Here is a 25,489-nt window from a genome sequence, read left to right on the forward strand (position 1 = left end):
TTTCTCCTTGTAACTTTTTCCTCGTGCTATCCAGTGACGAAGGTTTGCTGGCGAAGCCGTGTTGTTTTATTAAAGGTAATTTGGAAGAGAGCATGCAGAGAGAATAAATGCCGCTCAGCTCCTGTATCGCCATTTGTTCTGGAATGAACTATTAACAGTCATTCATCTTAATGACAGCTTATTCAGGGAGTTGATATTTAGTGATTGAGTAGTCTGGCTGATAGAGAGATGAATTAAGAGATGAGTATTAATATTAAATTTGGCTCTGATCTTATGACACATTTGGCTTTCCCTGCAGCCGTGTGGTTTAGGTTTGGGACTGAAGGGTTGTGTAAAAAATATCAGCGCGCTTTGAGTTTATGGCTGAAGGCCATGCATCAATTATCCATGGACATACTTACCAACTGCAGAAAAGAAAAAAAACCCTCAGCTTGCTAGCAATAATAACGTTCACTTTAGAAAGCACGAAGTATGCACTCAGTGAAATTGTGCAGCTCTGAGAGGTGCGATGGCACACCAGCACTGCTGTGTGTGCTGTGTGCAGTGCATGTATGTAAAACATCCATCATGTTCATTTGGTCCTCTTTGAGGGTTTGTGCTGTTTATTTTCAGACACAAGAGTGAGGGGGCCGTAATTTCCAGACGTTAAAAGCACTGGCCTTTTCTGAATCAAATAACATATGACTTTGAAGAGAGCATCTTCATGTCTTCAAAGGGAAGCCTGAGAGAGAGAGAGAGAGAGAGAGAGAGAGAGAGAGAGAGAGAGAGAGAGAGAGAGAGAGAGAGTATGGGTAAATATGTCTGACCATACGCCCACAGCTCAGCGACTGCTCCCCAGACACCCACTTAGATGGAGACCTTCATCGGTCAACATGGAGCCTTATGGTTGATTTAGGCTGTTATGTGTCACATTGAAGTTCAGACGTATTTTAAAATGAGGTATAAGCAGCTAGAGTGTCCTAATAGACTCTTTCTTTCATTGAACAGTCCCTAAACTTGGCTGAAGAGACATTTGTAAAGGTACAGCAAGTTGTTTCTCTCTTCATATCTCACATGTACAGTATCCCCTCAGCTCATTATCCTTTTTGTATTTGAGTGTAGGAAGACACAGCACTGGAGCCTGGAAAAGTTTGGGAAAAACCCTCCTCTCAGTTCATATTTCTCCAGGATGGTTTGAAGACATTGGAAATGAAAGCGCTGAAACATAAGTGAGACACTTGTCTTTCAAGGAAAACATACATATTTTTATTTTAAAGTTCCGAATTTTGTTTTGCAAGTGGGGCTTTGACCGTTCTGTCTACCTGCTCTGGTGTTGTGTTTTCCACATAACCCAGAATCAACAGCTCACTCTTTCGTCTCTTCATCCCTTTGTTTTTCCCTCTGAAGAATTCGACGTGTCTGAGTGACAAGACGGCGGCAGAGTATTTCCTCTGTTGCGCGTCTTCTGAGGGATTGCTTTGACTGACAGCTCTCTGTAGCAGATTTTTTGACAGCCGTTGTTCTTTTGACTTTATCTTTATTGTGGTTGCTAAAAGTTTGTTTTGTCCCTTTCAGACTGCTTTTTTCTTTTTTGTCTGCTCAAATCCATTTTTGTCTTCATGACTGACTGGCTGTTGAGCCGGATGGCTGGGTGTCATTGAATGCATCGGCCAGCGCACACCACACTGCTCTGATGACTCCTCAAATCGTATTCTGACTCACTGTATAATAGATGACTCACATAAGGAAACGTGTAGGCTGCTGTCTTAAATTAACCTATAAATTAAATGTACTTCACATGGCACAGTTTGAGATTTGGAGCACATATACTGTGCTTAGACTTACATGAGTTGATGTGTGTTTTCTTTTCCTAATCTCAAATGTAAGCCCGACTTCCTGCTGTCATTCTGTTTCTGAATATTTCATCCTGATTATGAAAACACAACAGGAACTTTTTCCAATTACTTTTTCAAAGGGAGGCCTTTCTAGTCAATGCTATAGTAATTACCTGTGTGCCTATCATTGTTCATCCAATATCTTCTCACACTGAGCTGTGACATATTTAATAGGTATAGTAAAACCAATTTTATTGCTCTTCTGCAGGATTAGATTAGTATTTGATGTACCATATGCTTAGAGTCCGTTCTTGAGAGATGAGCTGAAGGAGTTTTTTATTGACTATAAATAAATCCATTTTCGCTTGTCCATCATCTTTATATCAGGAAAATGAAAAGAAAACAAAGGGAGAAACCACCTGAAGGGTTCAAGTCAAGTCAAACAAACTAAACCAGGTATAAAACAAGGATCTGAGTGTGTGTGTGCATGTGTGGCACTGTGCTGTATCGATGACTGATTCAGTGAATGATAACTCTATAGAGACCAGAGCTTGACTGTGTTCAGGTGATGTGTAACCAGTGACACCCATGTTTGCTTCCCTGATCCCGGTCACTGCACTTATGATTTTAGATGCGATGCTCAGGGAGACACACACTCATAAACCTCTGCAAACATGCAATCACTTCCAGAGACCGACACTGGGCCACCATGGCCAGTCAGCAGGAACAGCTCATAATCCCAGCTCATCTCACGGGGAGCCCGAGGACAGGATATTCATTTTTCACTTTATTCATTTTTCAATACCTGTGGCCAAACTTTATAGAATCACATCTGTGTCTGATTTAAAGTTTTACCACCATCACTGAATTTGTTGTCCAATACTGTAACTATTCTAACAATGTTAACGATGCACACTGTGAGGGCAGAGGACGTATAAACAGAAATGTGTGAAATGGTGAAGTCAGATGGTTTGGGGCGACCGTTTGCTGTTAGCTTGTGGTTTGTAGTAGTTAGCAGGGGTGTCTCATGGGTTGGCAGCAGGTGAAAAACTCTTGATCTAACATGCTGTTGAGGTAGAGACTTGTGGGATTACTGTGATTCTCATGCTCTGAGTGATCAAATCAAATCCCTGAGCGTTCTGATGAAATCCCTTTGAGATGAAATATTCTGTTTCACTCAGAAATATGTCACATCACAGAGGCTAAAGATGCTTCAGCTGATACTTCACTGGTAGTATGCAGGAAAATGAGAATCATAAGATTACAACTCACCTTACTCATCTTAATTGTTTAATTTAACCTGGACATGCTGCACTTCTTACTTCACATTCATGCTGCACACTGTCACACCGAGCAGCCAAGTCTTCTACTTTTGTGCCTTAAGCTGCTCCTCTGCAGCAGCCGGTGATTAAGTTCCTTCATCAAGGCCTAATCGATGGTATTTGAGGGAGGGGAGAGTGTTAGTCGTTTGGTCTCAACTCAATTCAAAGAAGTGGCTTTCAGTCACAAGTCCACTTCTCTAATCTCCAGGCTGCCCCACACATGCTTCATGTCAGCTCCAACATGTAGCATGTTCTGCACTGCAGTACTGTGCACATGCATGTTACAGTATATTATACAATATATAAGTCTGGTGGTTATACAGCAGCCTGAGCAGGTCGTCTTGTCAGAGCAGAGACTGACACAGAAAACCAGAGAAATTGTTTCTGGTAGTGAAAAAAATCTGTTTTACTCTTTTCTAAGTTATCTTCTTATTTACTCAAAACAGCTGCATTTGTGTCTGTGGCACATTCACAGTTCGTCGTAGGTGGTGTCTCCAAACTCGTTTTTCTTGCTGCATTTCTACAGGTTTTAGAAAAACATGCACCACGATGCTACTGTACTTGCCTGCCTGGTGTAACTCCTCAAAGACAAAACAGAGAATGAATACATCAGAATTACCTGTTCCTCAGCGTTCACGTTGCCTGAAGTTATGTTTTGTCTTATTAAAGCTGGTGAGGAAGTCAAGAGAAAATAAACCCTGTGAGTCATTACACTTGTAGTGTTGCAAAGCAGTGCAGGAAATTCAGTGGTGTAAGTGAGCAATTGACTCACCATTTACCCCTTAGAAAGTGTCAAATTTCAAATATATTTTAGATTTTTCTTTATTTTGTCACTTTTATTGTACAATGCAGTGAAATGTGTTGTCTGCATGTGAACCCATCCTAGAGGAGCAACAGACAGCTTCCTGGGGAGCAAATCCAGCTCTAAGCCAGTGCTCTGGTCAAGGGCATTGAACGGAGAATTGATCTAAAATGCACGTTTTGATTGCATGGTAACTCAAACTGGGACTCAAAGCCAGGACCCTGCAGCTGTGAGGTGACCACAACCACTGAACCACATGTTTTATTTACTGTATGTTGAGACATGAAGTGTGGTATGAATACCTCTGTCAACCTCTGGCTGTGGATGATGAAGATAAATCTCACTGGCTGACAGGCTGACCGTCCTCTTTGACAGAAAACTGATAAGGACGAGCTCATTGGCAGAATACATGGTCAGTAATGTTGCAGCTTTGGAGGTTGTTTGGATCAGTCGACCAATCAGTATTTTCCTGTGTTTGATTATTCATCAGTAAACATTCTGCTCCTGCCTGTCGATGCCGCTGCCTCGGTAATGGATGCTTTTATTAAGGCTGATTAGATTAATTGAAGGGGATGAAGACACATTTGCTGGCAGTAGACCCTCAAGGGTACAAGGAGAAAGGATCAATCAGTCTTGTCCATCTGAAACCACATAATGCACTGCTGATTGTTTGAAGTGCAGAGCTGGAGGAGATTTATATGGATGTTAGAGAAGCCAGGCTTTTCTCTTCCTGTCTCTATTATTGCTCTATCTAGCTCACACACACAGACACACAGACACACACACACACACACACACACACACACACACAAATACATACATGCGGGGAATCTAAGTGTCTCCCCCTTCTCTGCCTCCTCTTCTGAGAAGGAAACTGAAGTGTTTGAACACAACACGAACAGAATATGTGTTCCGCTCATCTAAAAATCACCCCTGATATAAATACAGGGTTGTTTACCGCCACAAAATCAGGGTTTTTAACGGTGCACTCAGAAAAACTTCGGATTTTTGCTATTTTAATATCATATTTAGAGTAAAAACGTTCAGCGTGATGAACAAGCACCAGAACTTGTTAAATGTATTTTGTCGTCTAAATTAGATTTTAGAGCAAGAATTCGTGTGTTTGCTGTAATAAAGAATGTGGTGAAGGAGGCCAATGGTTGTTTTTTTTGTCTAACATGTATTTGAATATGCTGTGACTGTGTATGGCCGCCATCTTGGCCTGGTCTCTCTTGTAAAATAGATTTTTGATCTCAATGGGACTCGTCCAGTTATCCAATAAAGGTGTGGCCAGTGTGCTTGATGATCTTGATTTATCTTGGAAATAGAGCTTGTTGCCAGTTTATTAGGTACAGCAAGCTAAATCAGGGCTGCTGCTAACATTTATTTTTCACTTTTGATAAATAGGCTGATTGTTTTCTTAACTAACCAATCATTGAATGTACAAAATAAAAAATTAAAAAAATGAATGAACAGTGAATAAACGAATAATGAACTTTTAATAGTTTGAACTCCAAACTACACATAATCCAATATAACACAGCCCTGCGGTAACTCCTGCTTGTGTATTATTCTTTTTTACAGTTTCAGAGAGACGTTTATTTAACTCTGTCATGACTTTAGAGGCCTATAATGAGTTACGTAATGCTGTGAGGAGTCTTTAATATTTAGCTAAGTGTTTCTTAAACTGGTTAGCAGCAAGAAAAACACTGACAAGATCATTTACATACTGAAAATTTTGACCTTCAGAAAATTATTTGCTGTGACTTAATTTTTGTGGACTCTTCACATCATATTGCAAAGAAATGCTAGTTGCGGTTTAGTCAGTGCAATCAGAGAAGTGCATTTACAGGTAGAAAATACCTGGAGGAGTTAGAGATCCTCACATGGCTTCAGTGGAATTGTGTGTCTTCATTTTTTCTGGCTGCTTCTTTTGCCAGTCCTCTGTTTCCTCATGCACAGCCTTGTATATAAAGATAAATTGTAGGTCTTATGCAGCACAGCTCTAATTATTTGACCCCCACTGGTTTTATTGTTCTGTAAGTAACAGATCAAAAGCAGCAAGCGAGGGAAGATATAAAATATTAACAGTGTTGTGTCTGGGTGTATCTGTGCATTTGTGCACTGGGGAAGAAAGCCGAGTGTTTGATTAACAGGGATATATGGAATGATGTGTAAGAGCAACTGTGTGTGTGTACTTACTATTCCTCAGTGTGTGTGTTTGCGTGTGTGTGCAGCAATATGTTCAACAAATTGCAGTGTATTATGCATCTATTTAGCAATGATACTGTACACAACATTTGTCTTACAGCATCACAAAATGTTAATTGGCAGGTTAGTGCCACAAAGACCCCTCAATTATAGTTCAGGCAAACGTCCTGACCTGCATTATGTTTACCCAAATCCTTACTCTAAACGCCAAACGCCTTCGTGTGACTGGATTGGTGTGAGCTCTGTCATTACAGTTATTTTCACTCCACTCCGAATCCACTTAAATTTATGATAGATTGCTTTCGGATGGGACGATCCCAGTTTTGTGCTGATGTAGTTTCACTTGCCTGGTTGTGCTGATGTTGTCGGTAGGTGGAGGATGTATAAAGACACACACACACACACACACACACACACACACAAAAACAGTAAGGTCAAAAAGCCATCCGCTACTAGATGGCAGTTTTGCACTCCATGCATTTTATTGTGCCTGCTGTGTGTTTTTCATGATTAAGGATGAATTTGCACGAAGAGCCTCTGAGGTTTCTCTTTCCATGTAAATGATGTCACCCGAATACTGAATAAAGTGCTACCCTGGCACCCCCAATTAATGTAAGAATACACATACATTAGTGCATACACATTTTTCTTGTAGAATATGCGTATAATGAATTATGTGACACTTGTTTCCCGGAAGGAAAATTGTGTGTGTCTATTTTTTTTTAATATGTAATAGCTTATTTGTAGAGAAGTGCAATTCTTCATATTGAGTCAGCCAATGTTATTACATGTAAATTCAAAGAGATAGCCAAGAGACATATTGCCTGTTATATTGTATTTATTATAATTTCCCTTTTACATGTTTCTCACTTCTGTCATCAGCCGCCTCATTTCTTTCTCTCTCCCTCTTCTCCATCTCTCCCATTAGGGCAGCGGTTTGCTTTTGAAAGCTTTCTCATTGTGAATGAAATTGTCTCTTTTCTATCAGCTTGGAGGTTTACAGCCAACAGGCTTTAAAATGGCTTCATTTCCCATCAGCCCCACCCCCCTGAGGGACCATTTAGTGGAGCTAAAGGCCAATCAGGAGAGTCCAGGAGATCAGTTAAGCCTTGGTCTGAAATCAATCCTCAGAGTTCACAAGCTCCTGACTCTGGGCCACAGGGAGAATAAACTTCCCATTGACAAATTCAGTTTAAAGGTACAATGTGTAAGATAGGGCCAGAATTTTGGTTTAATACATTCAAAAAGTAATACTATCAACAGAATGCGAAGAGGTCACAGTTCTGACGTTGTGTGTTGTGTTGCAAGAGATATCTTTAAGTTAGCATGCTAACCAGCTAGATACAGCCCATCCTATTCTTGTACTACAACAGAAACAAAATAAAACTCACCAAACCCGTCTTTTTCCAATGCTACTACAATCACCAGATCTGGTGGAAATAGTTCCAAACGCTACTTTTCCATGCTTGCGGTGACCAACCTTCCTCTCTCTGCTCTCCCGGGTCACAGCTCTCCTGTCCAAGTCATCTCTGGAGTCAGGGTGCTGGTCAGAACCATTGTAAATCACTTCAGCACTCTTTTCCATGTCATCAAACTGACCTCTATCTGTCTCTGAGGATGTGTTCGGTCCACTGGATGCTGGAAGGACGCTGAGCCGAGTTCCTTTGCCTGTGAGTAAACGCCAACAATCCCCTGGTGCTCCAAGCTCCAAGATTTAAGCACCAAGTAGGGTCACTAGCTACACAGCTAACTGCGCTAACTAGCTAAAGGCAACTAGCAGCTACATTCAAAGATAGCTACAACACAGAGTATAGTGAGCAGCAATTAGCGGTTACTCTGGTGATATGCTGCCCCCTATTGGTGGCCAGTTCTTACTCTTTGCACCTTTAACCTTAGTCCCTTCAGAAGGACCAAAAGCTTGTCAATATAAATATTGTAAAAGACATAATGGCCAACACGTGCAAAATATTTGGAACACCTTGTTAAAAGCTATGATCCTGCATATGTAAAATGTGCCATCACAAGAGAAGCAATCAGATAAAAGGACGATTTTTACTGCTGAGTTGTGAGCTGTAGCTTCATTTAAGGACAGCTTCCCTCATTTTGTATATTCATTTTGTGTTTGCTAAGGTAATAAGTTTGAACACTTAGCTGTGAGCATGCAGATGTAATATAAAAATGAAGGAATACTGTACCTGAAGGTTCCTACCTGTTGCTTTATCTGTACGTTAAATAATTAATGCAGCCTTCACTGGCTGCTGGTTACCACAGTGCAAAGAGAATGTCAGTGATTCAAAGCAATTGGCTGTGGGGATCAAACCAAATTGACAGAAAGTACTGTATAGCAGAGGGTCTGGCTCTAAAATGGAAATGAAATTTTATGATCTGAGGCAGAGAAATCAAATGTAATATACTTAAGGAAATTCCACTCCACCTCAGGCAAACCACAAATTGACTTATTAGACCCCCCAAAACAGTGCCAGTGGAATCATTTGTATTTCTCAGTTCCTGCACTTAGTTTATTAGCACAACAGTATTTACTATATAAAGGTGACAGTAGACTGAAATATTGCTGAATTTGCTCGCAAGATCAGTGAATACAAGCAATTACAGTCAGCCCATGAGTTGACATTTTACAATTTCTGACACAGCAGGAAATGTAAGCCATAAAGAAAGCACAAAGAAAATGACATGCACTGAAGAATATGTCTCTGGCTAATTAAATTTTCAATGAAATTTGGCACTAGAGGCATAGCTCCTCATTCATCATTAGATGTATGACAATTACTGAAAATGCTCCGAGCAGCTTTGTACTGTACGTCTGTATTCATGTTCAGCTTCGGAGACAAACTGTGGAATCGCAGTAAAGAAATCGTTTGTCAGGCACTCTGACAGAGGAAGGAGAAAAGCTTTTAGCGTGAAAGCTTTCATTTCATTGGACACATTAGTTTAAAACGTCGACTGGCTTTGACCTCCCAATGTCTTCATCAGGGTGGAAAGTGAGACTGACTGAGCACTTGGCCTCTAGACTTCTGGGAGCTTTAGTTTTGCTTTGCAGGTCTTTAAGCTTTTTGTAGACCACTCTTTGGATTCCTGATCTACAAATTGTAATATGTATATGTACTATGTATGTAATTGTAATGTTGGTGCCAACACTCTGGCACCTACATTACCCATGATGCAACTTGACCAGCTAGTTGGCTCAATAGATTTAAATGTGTTGTGCTCGTGGCAGCAAGTGTAGCCTCGAGCTGCTAGCCTTAAGCATAGATGAGGTAATTTCAATCCTTTCTAACCTCTGGAGCTACTTAAGTTTTTCACTATGAGTTCTCCTTTAACCAAGTAGTCAAACTGGTAAATACGAAGCTACAGCCAGCAGATGATTAGCCAAACTTAGCATAAAGCGTACAAAGAATGGGACCTCATCTGTTCCTGAATGTTTATCTTCATGGCATGTAACATCAGCACAAGGATGAGCAGTCAGGTATAGAAGTCAAAAGTCGGCCTGTTTCTACGCGGCCTTCATTCATTTTAAAGTGTTATCTAAATTCAATCAGCCACTGTATTATGCCGACTGAGTTTCATTAACTTAATTTAAGCTCTCTTAATGACTTGTTTGGTATCTGAGCCACAACTCAATACAGAATCATTCATGACTCACAGATATAATTGTGTGGAACAGCATGGTACCACATGTTGAATCGGCCCTTGGACAAACCAAGCTCAGCCAGTGGCAACCAGCTGAGAATAATCAGATGAGAGTTGTCCCAGATTTCTCTCTCTTATGCATTTTGGCTCATTATCAACAGCTGTGAGACTTTGCCTTAACTTTGACCCTGTTAATACAATTTCTCCTTGAATGCACAGCTAAAAAGAAAGAACTTTCAACCGTGACTCTGTTAAAGAGACCCAGCCTCACAGAGCGAAGGTGGTTCTTTGGATGAACTGATTTTGCACTTTACTGGAGCTCCTTATTGTTTCTGACAGATGATGAGAGCGGGATATGGGCATGATGAAATGAAAAGCAAATATCTTACAGATCAAATAACATCAAATAGACTGAGGTAAACCCTTTTAGGGATGACTGTGCTGGTGTAATATTAAAATTGTTTGCAGGATTGAAAGTTTAGATGCCTGTTTGTTTTCTCTGCTGGTCTCTGTTTTATTGAGCTGCCAAAAAATGATGCAATTTTACCTGCTTTGTTGTTTCGATAGATACAAAACCACTGCTGTGTTTCATCAATAGTTAACCAATCAGCAAAGACCTCTCAAAAACAGTTGGAAAGATACAGTTACCAGATCTAAAAGCAACCAGACATATGGAGCCACTTAGTTTGGTTATGAGAAAGTGTGGGGAGGTCTGACCAGAGTGGCTGGGAAGCCTGTAGGAGGCCGACTCAGAAACTACGTCCAGGTTTGATGCAGCTGGTTTATTTACAAAAGAAGAGTGATGCCATGGGACACGTCTAACCAAAAATATGTGCAAAACAAAAAGAAGGAAATTGTTAACTTGGCTTAACTGAGCAAAACACAGCTCATAGTAACACGACAAACAGCCAAAAAGTAGTGATGGGTCGTACTGTGCCGACGCTTTGAGGCGTGTGTGAAATCCCGGAAGTGTTTAGTGAAGCGCGTATCGATGCTTGTGTTGTTTAGGGGGAATGACGTATTACTAGTGCTGTCAAAAATATTGCGTTATTAACGCGTTAATGCAAATCAATTTTAATGGCGTAATTTTTTTTATTGTGAGATTAGCGCTCTTTGCGACGTAGTGAATTTGTAGTTTCTTATAAGCTGTGCCCACTGCTAGTAATGTAAGAAGAACTACAGGATCCGGTTATAAACTGGAAACAAAACAATAGGCACGCCCCACACACGTTTGGTCTTGCCTGCTCGCTAGCTGTAAAAGAGTAGGTTACCGGTTTGTGTGGTTGTCAAGATTCTGAATGGAAAGTTTAGTTTCAAAAAGTGGCCAGATGGGTCGACTGACAAGACCAAAGTCAAAGTTATCTGTGTGTATTGTCGGTGTGAACTGAATTATCACCATAGCACATCCAGTCTGAAATACCACAAATTTGCGAATGCAAATTCTCCACCGCCTTCTTGTCAAAACCAGGCGACAATGGATGGCTTTCGACAGAGGCATATGGATGCTATTATGTTCAAAGGAAACTTAAGAAAGGAAAGTTTAAGCCATGGTTTAACTGAACTATAGCCAGAGTCATAGTTTACAATGATGTGCACTTTGTAACTTTATTTTGGATCACCCTGTTTTGATCCCTTAGAAAGGGTTGTTGAAGGGGCTTTTTTGTAACCAAGTATTTTTTTTTTTGTCATCTGTTTATTGACAGTGTTAAATTGTGTGAGATTTGATTCATTCAGATGTGAATGACTGCTCATAGTGAGAATGTTAGTGTGAAATATAACCCTACACATTGTTGTTTTCAATTAAAAAACATTTGCACAATTAAAAAACATTTGCACAAAGCAAATAGTATTAAAATGATAATTCAAGGGACATTTCGAATAGATAAAAATGTGCAATTAATTTGTGATTAATCGCGAGTTAACTATGACATTCATTAGATTAATCGAGATTTAATATTTTAATCGATTAACAGCACGAATTATTACACGTGTTTTGTGTTTGTTATGCAATGTACTGTATTTTTCACTGTCTTTTAATTCCAAGGTGAAGTGTTTGTTGTGTGCTAAAGAATTGGGCTCCAACAACAACACCTCATCCATGCTGAGGCATTTTGGTGCTTTGCTTGAAAATAATGAGGGGAATGTGGCATATTTTGTTTCTGAATAAAAATTAATGAAGACCTTAAGTTGCACAATCAAATTCACTGCCCTCTTCATGTCCACTGCCCCTTACCTTGTTAAAACACTGCAACAGCTTGAAAACAATTGTTCCCCTCTCATTATGAGCTATTCAAACGCTGACAAAATTATTTACTGATAAACATTTGACAAGTAATATTGGATTCCATTGTATTGTCATGTTACATACCCATAATGCACTAAACAATCTAACAACAATCTAAATTTTATTTATATGAATGATTACATGAACAATACCTGAAATGCATTTATTAATATGAATTGATTTATTTCACTTGGCAGTCATTCCCATGGCTGCACTATTGCAGGACAGTCTTGAGTGTATTGCAAATTGATCTCATCTCACTACCAAAAAGCAGCTGGTTAAATAGCCCCTTCCATCAGCAGGGGCCAATCTAGTCTGTACCATTCACGATGCAGGTGACGACCATCCCTCTCCTGACTACAGGGAAGTGATAAAGTTATTCATTCTCACTGACCTCCAAGCAGACCCTCTCCACACGTTTCGTATACCGAACAATTGCAGCCATACATACACAGAACACAATCAACATGAAGAACACATACTTAACCTAATTTACCTCCCCCCATAGTTGGACTATCCCAGTGACATCACTGATGATCTCACAGAGTCTGTAAATACAGGAAATGTTCAGCACCGCCTCCTTTTTTCCCTGAATTACATGATGCGTGTGGTAGGTAACAAAGAAAGAAAATGATTAACTTAACATAGACCTGAACCAATAAACCATAACTTAACTTATCAATGCCTTTCCATGGTTTACATTAACTAAAATGATGTTTAGTTGTAATAGAACATAAAGAAAAACACAAACAAATGCAGGATAGTTTGTGTCTGCAAAGTACAGCTCAATGGTGGAACTGTGTTTAACAAACAAGCATGGTTACATTTGTAAGTGATGGTAATAATGGGGACAAATGGCCTGTTCTCACCCACTTTGTCACAGAAGGATTCTGAACTTTTTAATCTAAAAGACAGTGTGCATCAGGGACATAGAAACCATGTGTATCAAATGAGATGTGTGGGCAAAAGGAATGACCCATTAGGTCATGATAAAATGAGGAAAACAAATTCTAGTGCCACCATGTGAGGAGGGTTTCTACACAGATACAGAGAACAGACCATGTTTGAAGACAAAAGCACATTTCATTTAAAAAGTAGAAATTATTTTATGTTCTCTGAGGCCACAAACACATTAACTGACTTACTGATTTAATAGCCTGGATGGCAAGTGTTCTTTTAATAACTGTACATCCAGGCACAGAGGTGATTAACATGACCATGGGCATCTTTGATGTCAAAGTTCACTTACAAGCTTTTTGTTAACTTTAAACCTCAGGTCCATGGTATTTCATTAGTATGTGATTAAGTGACACCAAGAGTGGAACATGTGATAATAAGAGGCTGTATGTTGTGGTCTGTAGCTCAACATAAAGAATGAGTGAAGAAGAAATAGTCTGAAGCTGCAATGATTTGTCAATCCAAAGAAAACTGCAAACTTTAACTGAAAGACTGATTTATTGTTTCAGTCATTTTTTAGGCAAAAATGTCAAGTCTGTGCTGGTTTCAGCTTCTTCAGTGTCAGGAGCTGCTTCTTTTCTTTGCCTTTTGTGATAGTAAATGAGGAGTCTTTGGGTTTTGGAGAGTTTGTTGAACAACTTGAAGATATCACAGTTTATGGACTAAAGGATGAATTAATTGGGAAAATGATCATTAGTTGCATCTCTAAAAAAAGTCATGGCTTGACATGAACATTTTGTGCAGCACCAGAGCTGTGAAAACGAAGCTGACCAACTAATGGCTGATTGCTAATACAGTCCAAGAGTGAATACTCACCTTGCAGACACATATTCATGATTGAAGATGGTTGTCACCTAGTTACTTTACAATCACACGGGCTACTGCAGCTGTTACTTGCTACATTCGGTGGCATTTGTTGCCATTATTGGCATGTTTGTGTGGCAACTGTTGGTGCTTTCAGAAACTCAGCCAGCTCTGAGCACCTTATTGCTGACAAATGGTCCAAAACTCGTGAAGACTGATTCATCATTTTCACCTAATGGGCAACTGATGCTTTTCTTTGCTTTGTAATTCAAAGGAGCATCCCACACAAATGCACCACACTACGCTCTGACTAACTCTGAGCTGGCACACAATCTGATTTGTTAAAAAGACGTGTAAAAAAAAAAAAAAGTGGCGAGTGGGCGGATCGCAGTAGAAAGATAACAGCGTCACTGGGTGAGAAATAGTAGTCAGGAAACTATTTCTGGGCACCTACCCAACTGGGCCAATTTCTGACCTCTTTTCCAGCCCAAAGAAGCATCTTAGTGCCAGCAGGTCAGGAGGCAGTGTTGTTAAACCCCTGCGTTAGTTTTCATACATCCTCTCGTCACTCCTTGGGTTGTAAATCTGCATTAAAATGATCATAGATGTGTAGAAAACCTTTATGTTGCACCTTTCCTCTCCTCCCACTGTATTGTCCCTCCTCTGAGTGTACTGCCACCCCGTCAGCAGGACAGCTAATGCGGTTGTAAGCCGCTAACAGGCCTGTGAAGCTCTTGTCGGGAACATTAACATAGCAACACCACAACAATGAATGTGTTATCGGGCCTCGCCATGGCAACATACAGACAACTTTTAATGAGTGGGTCTGTGCAGGGATGCTAGTATTGTGTTAGTGGAATTATTAAAAGAATATTAATTAGCAGGGTGAAAGGCACATTGCCGTTTGCTATATGAGCTATTGCTATATGACAAGCACTCTGGTTGGATGGTTTCCTCTTTGTCAAAACCTATTTACACAACACAAAGCTTGCACAGGCTTAATTAATGATACATAAATAGTCAAGCTGTGGCCAGGCTATATGAAATGTTATGGGTTGAAATGTCACAATTACGCTAATGTCATATTTACAGTCATGTGGAAAAGAGGATGCCGCTGTTTTGTTTGCAGACATCTCTCTGGTATATTTTTAGCAGTGTACGAAGTTTGTTGGTGTTGGGGGTAGCATAATTGCTTTGCAGAGTGTGTTGGTATACATATACAGAAAACCACAAACATGAACGGCCTGGGGACTGCACACACATGCAAACACACACACACATTGAGAGTACATGTAAACCAGGCTTTTGGAAAAGTGTTTTTAGGTGTAAAATTCAGAACCAGTTGTATTACCACAGTTAAACGTAGTGTCAGTGAAGAGGAAGACGGGCTTGTGGCTCAGCCAGCAGCTGCTGCCACTCGGCAATTTACAGGTCTGCCAGCAAGAGCTCAACCAGCCACTGTTGTAAGAGTACTTAGAGCTGTGAAATGAATTCCATATGAGGAGAATGAACTGCTGGTGGATGTATGATGTGTTCCTGTTGACTTTACTGCAGGCTTTTTATCTATGGGGATCTGAATATGTTTGCTTTTCTATGCAAGGCTCAAGACTTGGCAGAGAACCATGAGCCCGGGGTATTATGTGCCAGCTAATATGTACATTTGTTGTGGTAGGTTTGGGAATTTTCACTGTTTTTATGCCTGAGAAATAATGATGGATTTGTGCTTTATGTATACTGCTTTATGCCTTTGTGTCTTGTGTGTCAAGATGAGCTTTGGTCAGAGCTTATATTTATTAAAATGTTTCAGTATTACTCTGTAGAATACTGTAAAAGGCCAAAGTGAATTGTAAGAGTAAACTTACACAGCAGCACTCAAATGATCACGTTTAATCACTGCCCCATCGTTCATTTAACTTCTTTAAAAAGTTCATTTCATTTGTGTAAAATCTTTAATAACTTCTGCAGCAGTTAACAAGAAACAACAATCTAATATCGTTATCATATGCGCATGAATAGGGATTACGTCATAGGAAAATTGGCTGAAATGGAAACAAAACAAGCCAACTGGAGATTATGCTACTACACTGACAAGCGCAGACAATGAAGATGTTTGGAAAGTGATCACAAAGAATATAAATGCCACTTTTATTCATGATATTGGCAACAAAACAAAGACATCCTGTCAGATTTTCATCTCAAGCAGCCCTGTTTTGAATTGTACATATTGCATATTACACTTGATATTACATATAATTGCATATATACAGATTTGTGCTCACCTCTGACTATACTGCAGCCTTTTAGCACCCATTTTTAACCATCTTAAGAAATCCCTGGAGCTTTTTTTAATGTAAGAGTTTCTAAATTGGAAGCTTTTATTCTTGAGGTTATGAGTACAAGTTCACGTTTACGGTTATTAGTTTTAGTAAGTCCAAAATGACGGTCCAAGCAATAATTATGAGCTCTGTTATTCAGTTGCAGTGTTCCTGGTCCAAATGTTGATCTGAACATTTAGTAAGACCGTGTGGGAAAAGTACAGAGTGTCCCTGTGCTGCTGTACATGTGTGTGTGTCAGCATTTTCAGTCAAAGCAGCTGCAACCTTTTGAGGCGAGGTCAGAGGCCACTGAGACAGGAAGTGCCAAGAGGTCAGGCTGTTGAAACTCTGAGCGGAAGTTGAACAGACACCTTCATGATAAGGAATATATTCTAAATGACAGCATTGTAAAAGTCAATACAGAGTCAGGCTGAATGCGGGGTCACACTGGCCTCTCCTCTCTCCTGTGACAGAGCGCAGAATTGAAATGAGGCTGGAGATCACAAAGCACTCATGTCAGTGAGGTACAGAGATTTTGTCATAAAAGGAAGCCAAAGATCTGACACCTTTAAAATGTAATTCTGCTTTTGACCTTGGACTTTCCTTTAACTCACTGAAATAAATGCATATCTCTTTGCAGAACTTCAATAACGGAACCCAAAAAGGGAATTTTAAATCTCGCTTTCTCATTCCTCCTGTGTGTCTCTCTGCAGACGGGAACCATAACATGACCATGCCTTCGAACTCCATGACCATGCCCATGTCAGACCCCAGCGCCTGGGCAACGGCCATGAGCAACCTGGGGATCCCTCCGATAAGCATGACTGGACAGCAGCTCGTGCCAGGTACCGCGGAAAATGTGCTAGATGCTGCCACAGAAATGTGCATTGTATTGTACAGTGAATATATTGATGTGGGAATTTCTGTCCCACAGCTCATAAAAAACCTGAATTTGTCAGGTTGATCTTGAAACTTTAGGTAGAAGATATGCTCTAAGTAAGGCAGAGCTGCCTACATGTTCAGAGGTGGGAGAAACAGCAGCCTAAAAGTTACAGAACCTTTTTTGGTAGTTGACTTGAATTCACAGACTGGCTGGGAAAATGTGTGTGTAGGAGGACAGATGAGTAACAGTGTTTCCTCCCCCTCTGCTGCCCTCAAAGTGCCCTTGAGCAAGTCGGTCAGCATCAGCACTGGAGCAGTTGTAGTCATCGCACTGGGCAGCTCCCAATGCGTCAGTGTTTGAATGTCTGGAGCCTCCCCTCCTCTGCATCTACTCCCCCAGGCAGATATAATTAAGGATATGCTGTTAGATAATTTTCCTGCTTAAGTAAGGGTTTGAAAATGCCAAATGTGTCCAGAGGATGATGACTTGTGTTGTGTTTTCATACCTGTGTGGGGCCCGTGGGGGCGGTAAGTCATCCTCGTCTGACAGTGCAAAATCCAGCTGGAGCTCAGGGTGTTTACAGTATTTGTAGCAACCCCTTTAAGGTGTTCCCTCGCTCGTCCACTCGTCACTGAAGAGTTAGTAATCCTCATCCAGCCCCCATGGGGTTGACTAGGTTCTTCCTGATTGGCTGAGCACACACATTCAAGTGTAGGTGAAAAGTTTGTGCAGTTTGGAAAGTTATTCAATTTCTTAACCGGAGTTGCATCAACACCTCGCTCATGCCTGCACTTTAAATATCAAACTCCAGCCAGCCAGCTACCTTAGCTTAGCATAATGACTAAACTCTGTGATCGCACCAAAGAAATAGGTTGCAGCTAGATATTCTTTTTTGCTTAGGATGGTTCCTAACAGAGGAGTATTGAAGTGGCAGCCATGATAAGAGCTGTTCAAACTCTCATGCTAAGGAAAGGTGCTTCGGTGCTCCATCCATAGCTTGTATCAGCCATAACAACTACAAAGCACAATCAGTTCAACATTTCAAGGTGTTTACTGAGCTCTAGTTCTTAAGCTATTACATGCATAGTCTCATAATGAGCATATTAACCATAACACAGTCTGTCTGTCAAGGAAAGTGGATATGAGACGGTTTGCTTGACATCTATGACGAAAGACATTTTTAGCCAGATGGAGTTAATTCAGCATGGTTGAAGCTTAAGAGTGATTATATGTACGGAAGTAGATTTGTAGGCCTAACGTATGATACCTATCTTGTATAAATGTAACAGTTATTTCCATAAAGCCGTGCTATTTTGAACACCGGCATACTGTACATCAAAGCAGTCACAGCAACCACACAGTCAGCAACAGGGAACTAATGCATGAGAGCTGCAAGGAGATGAAGCGGGAGAGACGGCGCCAGGACGCGGGTTGAAGACGTGACCCATGACCTGTTCATCATAGCTTATGATAATGCAGTGCAGTAAGGATACAGACAAGTACATAACGCAGCTCTATCTGTCACTGTTAACAGACTCCAGTCTGCAGTGTGGTTTATACACTTTACTGATAATCCACAAAACTGAAGAGTAAAATCAGACTTCACGATCAAAGTTTTTACATCACGTCGACACTTCCGTACATGTTCGCATGGTCCCTCTCTCTCTCTGTGGTCTGCATCACACTTTTTTTTATCCTTTGATGGCTTTTATAATGCCTGATTTTAGCACTTTTATTTCAGTTCCAGCCTTGGTAATGAAGCAATATTTTTCACCCCCTTGTATGACCTATATGAAGCAAAACACTAAGACCACACAGGGCAAATATCCAAGATGCGCTTTTAGTCCATCTTCTAAACACTGTCGTTCTAACATTTATAGCTGACAGTAACATCAGTAACATCAGCTATTGCATAATTATGTAGCCTTGTGTAATTGCGGTTGGATTCTCTTAATGCTTTTAGCATGAGGTCACAGGACCCAAAACACTGGGCTCAGACAGATTAGACAGGAGGCAGATGAAAGTTTAACCATTCAATGAATATGATGCAGGCCAGTGGAGACAGGTCTGACTTCTCCTGTGAGAGCAGACAGACAGAGTGTGTGCGACAGCAGGCGAGACAGGGCAGGGAATGCAAGTCAGGAAGCCTGACTGTTTTGACAAAGGTCCTGGTAGGTTACCACACAGCAAGGCCGTCTCCCTTGGATACTCTTTAAACCCTGTGGCTTAATTACTGTGTAGGCAGGTGAGTCTTGGTAGCACGGTGGCACATGTGGTAACACTGTCGCCTCACAGCTAGAAGGTTCCCGGTTCGAATCCCGCTGTGGGCGCTGGTGGCGTCACCATGCCTTTGGTGCCTGCTGCTTGAGGAAAAAGGGGGCCTTTCTGTGTGGAGTTTGCATGTTCTCCCCGTGTTCACTCGGGGTTTCCTCCTTAAATAACTAAAAAAACATGCAAGAAGATCTGCCACCTGACCAATGGTGACAAAAAGGTTGGGTCCCCAGGTGCCGCTGTCGGCTGTCAGCTGCACCACCGCTCCTGGTCTGCCGCGGGGAATGACAGACCAAGATGGGTCAAATGCAGAGAATTAATCTCACAATAGCATGTGTGTGATCAATAAAGTACAGTTTCTTCTCCAGTCTCCAGAGGAGGCTGGGCCCAACCTGTCGGCCATGCCCTGCAGAAAAACAGACTTGGACTTGACGGACAGGGGAGAGACGGACAGGAGACAAGGGTGGGGGGGGATCAGATGTCGTTATGACTTTTGTCCACAGAGGTCAAGGAAAATTGTACATTTAAGACTATTTGACATGACCCGTAGTCTTGCACAGAACCCCCTTGTAAAACCACAAATTCTCTTTTTTACACTTCTGGTTTGTATTTTTGTATGGATTAAACAACCGAATAATAAAGTGTTAATTAACCTGAGCTTTGGAGGGTCTTGTAGGCAGATTTTGTTACCTCTGGACAAAGGCAGCCTCGCTGTTTCCAGTCTTTGTGCCAAGCTGTATTCATAAATGGCTGCTGGCAGGTGCTTCATGAATGGTAAATGGCTACATTTATATAGCACTCTCATCCAAGCTCTTTCCAAGGTTTTTGCTGTTCATTCACCCATTCACTCACACAGCGATGGTGGAGAGCACAGTGCAGGTCTGACAATCAGTGGTTCAGTGTCTTCCCTAAGGACACCTTAGGCAAGACCCTGTGATCAGTGTACAACCCACTCTACCTCCTGAGCCACAGCCACCGCACATGTAACTGCTAGATACGAGAGTGCTATCGATCTTCTCAAGACAGGAAGTGGAGAAAGAAAGCAAAATCATACCTCCCAAAATATCAAACTCTTCCAATGAAAGAGAGCCATCAGAGGGTTCAGCCTGTATTCATAGAACTAGAGTTATGGTGTATAACTAGTGCTTGTGTTCAGGTCACATTAGTTCAGCAGCTGAAAATATGCCAGCGTGTAGTATGTGTTTGTTGGCATATCGAGTGCACCAAGTTTACAACAAAAGGGTTCAGGAGACGACAGCTTTTCTGCATTCTGATCCCTTCTGTTTGACCTAGCTTCTTTTAAGTCAAGATATATAAACACATCAACATCCCTGTAATCCCTCTCAGGCCTGGTTCCTTAAACTACAGTTCGCAACCCCAACTGCGGCAGGAGCATCCTCCTTTTGTTTAAGAGTGTGAGTCAGCTGGTACAGCTATGCCCTGAAGATAAAAATGCCACAGTTCCAATGCAATAATACAGTTCAACAATGAGATAAATGATTTAGACTCAAAAACATAAACTTCAGAGCACAGGGTGGTGGTGTATGTTCTTCTCCATAGACATTGATGCATAAACAACTTGGATTATTGAAATACAATTACTGTTCCCCTGTTTATAAACAGTTTGTTTATTGTGCTTGCTATTTTAATAATTAAAAAAAGCTTGTTTATTGCATTGATTTAATTTGAAGTTATTAAATCTCCAGAATGAGGCATTTTAAAAGCTGTTTCAGACTAACAACAGACAAGGCGTCACAACTGAGGCATTTTTGCAGCGTTTGAGAGGAGCTGCTAGTCAGAAATAGTATTTTGTGTAAGAAACAAGTCTCCCAAATTGCTTTTATAAATACCCTTTAAATTAATACATTTGTTTATTTACACAAGTGCTACATTTGTTCTTAATCATATTTTTTGAAAGGAAAGCCATTAAATCTGATAATAGACTGGCTTAGATTTAGACTGTTGAGACTTAGACTTAGACTTGAGACTTTGGGTACACTAAAAATTCTGTTAACTATGTTAACATTTTACAGTACATCATATACAAATAGTCAACAATTCCCACAGCACATCAGTACCAGTAGCAGCTCTTCAAGGTCACCCAGGAGGAGAGGTCATTTCTAAAATTTGAACCCTGGCCGAGTCATGTACGCTGGCAGCTTTGCTGTCTTCAACCACGTTCATTTTGAATTATATCAAGTTTTAGAAAGGTTTAAGGACAGCCACGCTGAAGTTTATCAATACTAAGCATTGTATTAATATTTGGCTGTTTTCAGACACAGACTATGAAACATTGCTGTCTTCATCTGTCTGTTGAAGTAATGCCTCTTTGGCATTCAGACAGTGCACAAGCATTGAATGACGAGACTAAATTGGGACTGTTGTTTCAATTCATATTAGCTCACGTGCTGTGTGAAAAGGGTTTAATTGGATGGGCTAATCATATATTCATCCATAAGTTGGCATGAATGAAAAGTGAAAATACTTTATAACAAGATACTGTTGTTTACATTATTACTATGATTGTATGATGGATTTTTTGCAATGATAGTTTACTCAATTGTTTTTAATGTCTTTGTGCATAACAGATAACTGAGATAATGAATTTATTACACCCAGCTCTGCAATGCTCTTTCAGTTTGCGTTGCTGCAGCCTTTTGCAGTTGATGTACACATTATGAAAGTACGCTGTTGAAGCGAGTGGACATGGAAACTGGCCTGCCTCTTTGCTGCTATGTGTGTGTTCTTTTCACGTGAGCATAATCAGAGAGCTGTGCTATTGATATGTTCTTAAAAGAGCACACACAGTGACTTAAAACCCTTCATCAGCGTTACTTTCAGAACGCTGGATAAATATGTGGAAACAGAGCTTTTAGATTAATGAAGCTTTGACGCGTGTGCCCATTTATTTGTCATCTTCCAATGTTATTACAACCTCAGAGAGCACTTCATTGTCAAGTATTCCGCATTGAGAACATTACATTCAGTCTTACCAACTCCACTTCCATTTTATAACCTAAGGGAAGGCTCCACTATTAATCTCCATCTTTAACCATTATTTATAGTATGTGGCACATGCTTTTCATTCATGTGTTCTCATACATGTGTATGGTTGTCTGTGAGTCCATACTTAATACAAATGCATGTAGAAATTGCTGACATTCTCTCCCGCAGCTCACCTATTGAATGTTATCTGTGGTATTTACCGCTCTCACAGTCAAAACAGCCTCTGCAAGCTCTCCGTCCAAGAGTAACCTAGACATTACCGACAGTGGGGAGCTGTCCAGCATGATGGAGATGGAGGGAAACACTCGAGCCCACGCGGTGAGAGGGAGAGGTGCACGTGGAGGGAATTTGATCTGTGTGGCGTACAAAGAATCAAGCCGTAGTTGCTGTAATATATCTTCATTAAAGTCGTTTTGACAAAGCTGTTTCTGAAGAGTGGTGTGTCGAGGAGAGAGGGGAGGAGAAAGAGATGGAGAGGGAGGAGAGTTGTGGAGGACAGCTGTGTGTCCCCGCAAGGATCATCTGGGAGAGCAGCTGGTGTTTCACTACTTTTAGCTCTTCCTTCCTCCTCTCTGCCCCATCCCCCCTTCCCCCTCCTTCTCTCTCTCGCCATCCCAAATTACCCAACATCTTCATTAACGTCTCATTACAGCTGAGTCAGCCACTGTAACCCACAGCCACATTAGAGCAGACGCCGCTCGTCTGGTTTTTAGGGAGCACAGTTTTGGCCTCCTCTCAGTCACACCGAAAAACTCAACTAGTACACATGATAAACTGAGTTCTGCTGCAAATTATGAAAATAAAACCTTCAGTATCTCACTCTTAAGCCTTAAAATCTAAAGATTAGATCTGGCTTTATCCCTCGCTGTACATGAAGGACTTCTTCTTTAAACACCTTTAGTTCACACACTGGAAACAGCACAGCAATCTTTTGTGCTATTAGCAATTTTGTGAGAGCATTGGTTATTTTTTTCATGATACGTATATGTGCTCAGAGCAGAACTCTATTATATAATCTGCACACTCATAAGGAAGTCAGTGGGGTACTTTTGTCTCAGCGGAGCACACTATCATCCATCTGCAGATAGACAGACACTTCATCAGACAGAATGAAATAATTCAGTTTCAAGTACTCCTACTAGCTCGTTTTCTTTTAGTCAGCTCCTACCGTCTCTCTCTCTCTCTCTCCCTTTAACCATTTATAAAGAGGAACTCTCAGGTCAATCAAAGTTGGCTGCTAAGTGCAGTCTGAGTTATGAGTGTGCGTCCACAGTCCCTGTTCTGACTGCACTTAAACAGGCAGCTGAAAGGCAGCCTCCCAGCAATAAGCCTGACCTTTGCTGAACTCCATCCATAATCCATATGTTCAGTAGACTTTGCTGAGAGATGCATGGTCAAATTTCCAGTCTGTTAGCTCTGAACCTCCTGAACCTTTTGAGGCACACTCAACATGAGCCACTTCCCCCTGAGCCTCCCACACACATACACACCTAAGGTAAGGTACAGAAGATGGACTCACACACACACACTGTGTCCTTATTATGTTGTCACATGTTTTATGGTCTTTGAACTAATCCAGGTGGGTTAACAGCTGATTCTCCATCATGACTCAAATCCTGCTTCTTTTGACTTCAAACTAGAGAAAGGTTAGCAGGTCACTTTCCAACTGAATTGTGCATGTCTGTGATTAATGCGCAGGTGGTTCAGAATTTTTAAATGAATGCTCCGACTTTGACAAAATAATCATAGGCTTGTTTGCTGTCATGCTTGAATTTAGAAGATTAATATTGGTCTCATCTTTGGGTATTCAGTGCAAAGAGATTATTTTATCTGAGCATCCAGACTACAAGACAAACAAGTTAAAGGAGGAAAAACACAGTTCCAAAATTGTCTTTTTAATAGGCTGTATCCTGTTGGCTACTAAGCTCACCATCATGAAGTCAAAGACAGAGGTCCTGGCTCAGATTCATGGCTGGGTCTCGGTTTTGAGGAGCCAAGTGGTCCTGTGAAGACCACTAATCAAAGAGCCTCGTTTGTTTTGTTGCAAGCAAAGCTAGGCCAATAAATTAGCTAGTATTAACATTACTGCAGATCTATGGTTTATGCGACATTTACGCTACATTTATATCACACTTTTGTCCAACGTGTCACACTGTTTTATCAATAGATGGTTTTTATAATGCCTCTAGGGTCAACGCACCTCAGCACCACTACTTCCCTCATCCATACTCCTTTTAAATTTCAGTTATTTCAACAAAGTCATCTTGTCATTGGGTTATATGCCCTAAATGAAACAATGAGTGAAGTATCTAACGTGCTTTTAGTCCATCTTCAGAACATTGTAGTTTCACCACAGCAGTCCCATGTCAGTAACATCTGCTGGAGGCAGTTTCTCTTGGCATGGTGGTTGTCTTTTCCTTATGAATTCTCCTTCATAGTTTTTCTTTACCTCATGATGTTTTCAATCGAGGTTTAGGAAAAGACAATGGACATAATTGTTTTGTCTATTTGACATGACCCATAGTCTTGCACAGGACCCTCCTGTAAAGCCAGAAATTGCCTTTTTTACAGTTCAGGTTATGTATGTTAAACAGCCGAATAATGTGTTAACTGGCGAGCTGTGGAGGCTCTTGTCGGCAGATTTTGTTACCTTTGGACAAAGTCGGCCTCGCTGTTTCCAGTCTTTATGCTAAGCTGCTTTCATAAATGGCTGCTGGCAGGTGCATCATGAATGGTAAATGGCTACATTTATCCAGCACTTTTATCCAAAGCGCTTTACAAGGTTTTTGCTGCTCATTCACCCATTCACTCACACACAAAGTGAATGGCAATCAGGAGTTCAGTGGTTCAGTGTCCTGCCTAAGGACACCTTGATATGTGGACATACAGCCACCCCACATATTTAACTGATATAACCATACCTCCCAAAATGTCAGACTCTTTCAGTGAAAAAAATATTGTAGTAGTTGGGTGTATTTGGTTATTTTTCAGAGTTATCAAAGAATTTAAAGGCCCTGCACTCCCACACAAGTGTTGTCACCTTTCTGTCTGATCAGACCTCTGCTCAGTTTGAAGGTGTGAAGAGCTATGCTAGAATTATGTGGGGTCACCTGGCTGTACTAATAACTATGAATAAAGGTGTAATTTGTCCCACCCTGGCAAGTGAAACAAA

At 40.9% G+C, this 25,489-nt stretch overlaps 1 protein-coding gene across 2 annotated transcripts in view; it reads left to right on the top strand.

Annotated features, from left to right (window-relative positions):
• The window catches only part of LOC139331202 (ecto-NOX disulfide-thiol exchanger 2-like), a 160,337-nt gene that overhangs the window by 72,569 nt on the left and 62,279 nt on the right, over positions 1-25,489 (top strand). For both annotated transcript variants that reach the window (XM_070962579.1, XM_070962578.1), the window contains exon 3: positions 16,871-17,002. In XM_070962579.1, coding sequence (XP_070818680.1) covers positions 16,871-17,002 — 132 coding nt within the window. The remainder of the gene's footprint in view (positions 1-16,870; positions 17,003-25,489) is intronic.

This window comes from Chaetodon trifascialis, chromosome 5 (genome assembly GCF_039877785.1).
Source record: "Chaetodon trifascialis isolate fChaTrf1 chromosome 5, fChaTrf1.hap1, whole genome shotgun sequence".
NCBI classification, from domain to species: Eukaryota; Metazoa; Chordata; class Actinopteri; order Chaetodontiformes; family Chaetodontidae; genus Chaetodon; species Chaetodon trifascialis.